Source organism: Vombatus ursinus, unplaced genomic scaffold (genome assembly GCF_900497805.2).
Source record: "Vombatus ursinus unplaced genomic scaffold, bare-nosed wombat genome assembly UNPS02014785.1, whole genome shotgun sequence".
NCBI classification, from domain to species: Eukaryota; Metazoa; Chordata; class Mammalia; order Diprotodontia; family Vombatidae; genus Vombatus; species Vombatus ursinus.
In genome coordinates, this window is record NW_020954563.1 from 8762683 (window position 1) to 8768137 (window position 5455).

The following is a 5455-nucleotide window of genomic DNA, read 5'->3' on the forward strand; positions in this document are numbered from 1 at the left end:
TTTATATAGTGCTTGCTATGTGCCAGGCACTGCTGAGTGCTTTACAATTATTATTTCATTTGATCATCAGAACAACCCTGGGATGAAGATGCTATTTATTATCCTCATTTCACAGAGAGGAAATGGAGGAAGACAGAGGATAAATGACTTGCCCAGGGTCACACAACTCTTAAGAATAGGAGATGGCATTTGAATGCAGGTCTTCCTGAGTCTAGCTCCTGTACTTGATCCACTCCAGCACCTAGCTGCTCCTAGATTACAGACCGGACCTGTGACTTCATTGGTTAAAGGGTATTCCCAAGTGAGGAATCTCCCTCCACCAATGTAGGTTGGCACCTTTTCTACAACTTATAGTTGGTTTTTTTTTTTAAACAACTTATAGTCTTGCTTTTTTTTTTGTGAGGCAATGGGGGGTTAAGTGACTTGCCCAGGGTCACACAGCTAGTAAGTGTCAAGTGTCTGAGGCCGGATTTGAACTCAGGTCCTCCTGACTCCAAGGCCAGAGCTCTATCCAGTGTGCCACCTAGCTGTCCCCACAACTTATAGTCTTAAAAGTCACTAAAGCACTGACTAAAGTGCTAAGTGCTTTCCCATATGTCACTGACACAGTATGTGGCAGAGATAGGACTTGAACTCAGGTCTTCCTGGCTTGGAGGCCAGCTCTCTATCCACCATGAAACAAAACAAAATGAATCCAGTACATGCCTACTTCACCACATTGCCTCTGAACTTGGAGTCACAAGTTCTTAGACTTGGAATTGGAATGGACATCAGAAGTCATCTAACCCATCTGTCCTCCTCCTTTTTTCAGATAAAGAAATGTAAGGTTAAAGAGGTTAACAAGATCACAAAGGTAGTAAGGAACAGAGCCAAGATTTCAACTCAGATCCCTTGACTCCAAATTCAGAACTCTTTCCCCTATGCCATGCTCAGGAGAGACCTGAGTTCAGATTGTGCCCCAACATTTACTAGCATCATCTCTTTAGACTCAGTTTTCTGATCTGTAAATGGGCATAACACCAATATAATACTTGTAGTACATGTCTTATAGAGTTGTCCAAGGATCAAATGAGATAACATATGTAAAATAATTGACAAATTTTAAAGCACTATAAAATTGCTGCTCTGGCAGCTGTTGTTATTATTTGGCCTGGCAGAGCAACATGTAGCCTTAAATGATCTTCCAACAAGATGTCTCCCAAGCATTTGTCAAAATCACACAAGATTCCTTGATAGATGCAACCCCAGGGACAACTTTGTTTAATGATCCTCTATGAATAAAACAGGGAGGTGCATGCTTGCCAAAGTAGCTCGCCCGTTATTATCATGGAGAATATCTTACTCCAAGGTCACGAGGAAGATGGTGAGATTCTGTATAGATAGTGCAGTTCTCCACATGCTCCTGCTTGGAGATGACATTGTCCCCAGTAGAATATGAGCTCCTTGAGGGCAGGGCCTTTTTACATTTGTAACCCTAATGCCTGGCACACAGTAGGTGCTTAATAAGTGCTCTAAAGTGCTCTGGAAGCTGAAAAGCCTTTTTAAAAAATCAGAAAGTGCTCTGAAGTTGGATTGATTGATTAATTGATTGACTGTTAATTGAATTGAGCCTGGGAACACTAAAAGGCCTCCTCAGTGAGATCCAGGGCCTCTCAAAAAAGAAAAGATTGGCCTATTAATCCACAGGAAAAAGCAAGTGATGATGAATGAAAAATGCCCATTACCCAGATTATGACAGAGAGCTGGATGGGCAGCCCATTGACTTAGTTCAGCAACACATATATCTTGGATAGGCACTCCAAACGGGCAATGGGCCCAGAATTGGCAGGAGAAGGAGATCAGGATGCGCTGTCCTTGGGAAATTTCCCAAACTGATCTTTGTTACAAAAGTCTCTTTCTCTCTGTCTCTGTCTCTCCCTCTCTGTCTGTCTGTCTGTCTGTCTGTCTGCCTCTCTCTGTCTCTCCCCCCCGTCTCTCTCTCTCTCTTTCTGTCTCTCTCTCTCTCCCTCTCTCTCTCTGTGTCTCTCTCTCTCTGTGTCTCCCTCTCTCTCTTTTACAGACTAACATTCTCACCATCGTGCTGTATAGCTATGTCTACCAATCATGGGACACTAAACTTCAGTAGAATAAAAATCATAGGTGACCCAACTAGTAAGTAACATCTATATAAATTTACACATATATGTATTACAAATGTATATACACATGTGTGTGGACCTATGCACACACATACATATACACATACATGTACATGCATACACATATATATCATATCACATATATATGTCTCAGAAAAATTAGGTGGAGGGTCATAGAAAAATTTTAAGTGATGGCAGATAAACTGTCTCCTGGTTGTACTGGGATTAACAATATGAGGAGAACCTCTTGTGGGATGGATGGCTCCTCTATACATGGGTTTTGGAAGGACATGGACAAGTATTACACAGGATAGAGAGGCATGGAGGGCCTGAGATATGTACCTCTGGTGGATATATAGCACATTAGTGAGAACACATATACATCACAGAATAGGAATGATGTTTGTATGCTTCCCTCACAGGGTTACTGTGAAGGAAGCTTCCTGTAAACAATAAATCATAATTCAAATGTGAGTCCTTTTTTTGGGTAGGGGCAAAGCAATTGGGGTTGAGTGACTTGCCCAGGGTCACACAGCTAGTAAGTGTCAAGTGTCTGGTCTGAGACTGGATTTGAACTCAGGTCCTCCTGACTCCAGGGCCGGTGCTCTATTCACAGTGCCACCTAGCTGCCTGAGTCCCTACTGTTAAAACTGAGACTCAGAATGGCATACAGAATGTATAGAGAGTCGGCCTTGTGGTCAGGAAGACCTGGGTTCGAGTTCCACCTCTGACACACATTGCTTGTGTGACTTTAGGCAAGTCACTCAGTGCCCCGGGCAACTGAGATCACAGTGCAGAGCAGGTAAAGGTACACATGGGTAGAGGAAATTTTCTCACTGGGAGTTTCATATACCAATGAAATCATAGGTCAGGTCCAAAACATTCATTAAACCATACTCCCATATGAAAACCAAAGTCCTTCCATGTGAGGCTTGGCGGAGTGAAGGGGACCCACTGGGCAAGGGAGTCAGAGCTCTTTGAGGTGAATGTCCTCAGCCCTTGGGATAAGATGCCCAGAGCCAGCCACAAAACTGGGGGCACTCCCAGGCAGTTACTGGCATCCTTGAGTCAGACCCTCAGCAGCTGTTTTCTGGGGCCTCAGAGCTGGAGGGGAAGAATTCCCCCAAGAATGGGAGGAATGAGGACTGGGAGGGCAGGGGAAAAAGGCAGGAGAGAGAGGGCAAGATGGTGAGTGTACTGTACCTGTTCCTCATGGGAAAATATCTGAGGCACAAATGAGGCCTGTCCAAAGATCTGTGGAGGAGAGAGAAGAGGGAGGTTAAAGGAGGCCCGAGACAATGGGGGATGACCCTTTCACAATTACTGATATGAGTCAGGCTCTTAGAGCTTAATCAATCAATCAATCAATCAATATTTATTAAGCACCTACTATGTGCCAGGCATTGTGCTGAGTGCTGGGGGTACAAAAAGAGGTAAAAGACAGTTTTGCCCTCAAGGAGCTCACAATCCAATGGGGATACAACATACAAACAAATACGTAGGAACAAACTACACACATGCTAAATAGGAAACAATGAACAGAGGGAAGGTACTAGAAGTAAGAAAAGTTGGAAGGCTTTTTTAAGACTCTAGTTTTCTCTCCCAGACTAGTCTTCTCTCTCCCTCTGAATCTCCCCAGTGGGGGTTGTCCAACTCCTGCCTGAATACCTCTGGAAAAGGGGAATTCGTAGGAGACACAGACTCTCAGAGCTAGGAAGACTTCCAGTTCAATCTTTTCTTAAGCAAAATTCCTCAACAACATATGAGGCAGAAGGGTACAGGGGAAAGAAGATCAGGCTTAACTTCAGAGGACCCACGTACAAATCTGTGCTTGGTCACTGACCGGCCATGGGATCTTGGGTAAGTCCCTTGCCCTTTCTAGGGTTCATCTGCAAAGTGAAGGGGCTATTAGACAACCAGGTGCTGTGGTATCAAACTTATGTAGGAAACAGATCCCTGCCGGCAACATATTGACGTAATCTACTTTGTATTGTATTTATTCTGTTAAACATTTCCCAATTACATTTTGCCAGCCCTTTGATAACATTGGTGGCTAAAGTCTGACCCTTCTAGTAGTGGACAGGGCACTAGACTTGGAGTCAGAAAGACCTTTCTTTGAGTCTATCCCACCTCAGATCTTTTTTATTTTTTTTAATAATTAATTTATTTATTTTTAGTTTTCAACATTCACTTCCATAACCACCTCAGATCTTGACTGGCTGTGTGACCTTGGGCAAGTCACTTAACTTTTCTTTTTTTTTTGTTCTGTTTAGTTTTGTTTTTGGTGAGGCAATTGGGGTTAAGTGACTTGCCCAGAGTCACGCAGCTAGTGAGTGTTATGTGTCTGAGACCGGATTTGAACTCAGGTCCTCCTGACTCCAGGGCTGGAGCTCTATCCACTATGCCACCTAGCTGCCCCGTCACTTAACTTTTCTCAGTCTCAGTTTCTTCCTTTGTGAAATGAAAGAGTTGCATCTGATGAACTTCAAAGGCTACTCCATCTCTAGAATCTATGATCCTATGACTAAATTATCTCCTATGTCCCTTCCCACTGCAAATCCTATGAATATTCTAAAAAAGCTTTTAGTCTTAGCTTGAAAATCTCCAGGGATGAGAAACTCATTACTTCCCAAGGTAGTCCACTCCACTTTTGGATAGCCTAACACAAAAAACGATGAGCACCCCTGATCTAGCCCAACTTTCGCATTTTGCAGGTGAGGATGCTGAGGCCCGGAGGAGGAAAAGGCTTGCTCATGGTTATACAGGTAGAGTGACAGTGAAGATGTGAATCTAGGTCCAAGTTTAGGTTGGAGTTCAAGCTTGGGCACTCAAACCAGGGCCTGGGGTCAGGGTTTGGAGTCCAAATTCTCTTCTCTGAACCAACCTATACCCACCCTTCAAAGAGCTGTAATAAACAGCTGTAAATAAACTGGAAGGTTGGAGATCAGTGGGGCATCCCCTGCTCCCACTCTGTGCCCACGAAAGCCCTTTTGGGGACTCTAGGTCTGTTCTCCCTCTTTAAGGTCCCTGTACAGTTAACCACCTTGGGGTCCTTACACTTCTCACCTTTGCTGCTGATAGAAATACTGCTGCAGCCTTGTCAGCTTAGGTAAGAAATTTAGTCTGTGGAGAGGGTAAAGTTAGGCATCCCCTGTGGACTGCATGTTCTTATTATGGTCAGAGAGTAAGACAGATGGAATTGCAATTTGGCCTTCAGTCCTCAAGGCTAATAGCTGGTTTCAATGACAAGTTACACTTTGGTTTGGATTCTTTCTTTCTTTCTTTCTTTCTTTCTTTCTTTCTTTCTTTCTTTCTTT

At 43.6% G+C, this 5455-nt stretch overlaps 1 protein-coding gene across 3 annotated transcripts in view; it reads right to left on the reverse strand.

Annotated features, from left to right (window-relative positions):
• The window catches only part of DLGAP4 (DLG associated protein 4), a 104196-nt gene that overhangs the window by 92504 nt on the left and 6237 nt on the right, over positions 1 to 5455 (reverse strand). For 2 of the 3 annotated variants that reach the window (XM_027867063.1, XM_027867064.1), the window contains exon 4: positions 3342 to 3392. The exons of the other annotated variant lie outside the window; for it this stretch is intronic. In XM_027867063.1, coding sequence (XP_027722864.1) covers positions 3342 to 3392 — 51 coding nt within the window. The remainder of the gene's footprint in view (positions 1 to 3341; positions 3393 to 5455) is intronic. 3 annotated transcript variants of the gene reach the window in all.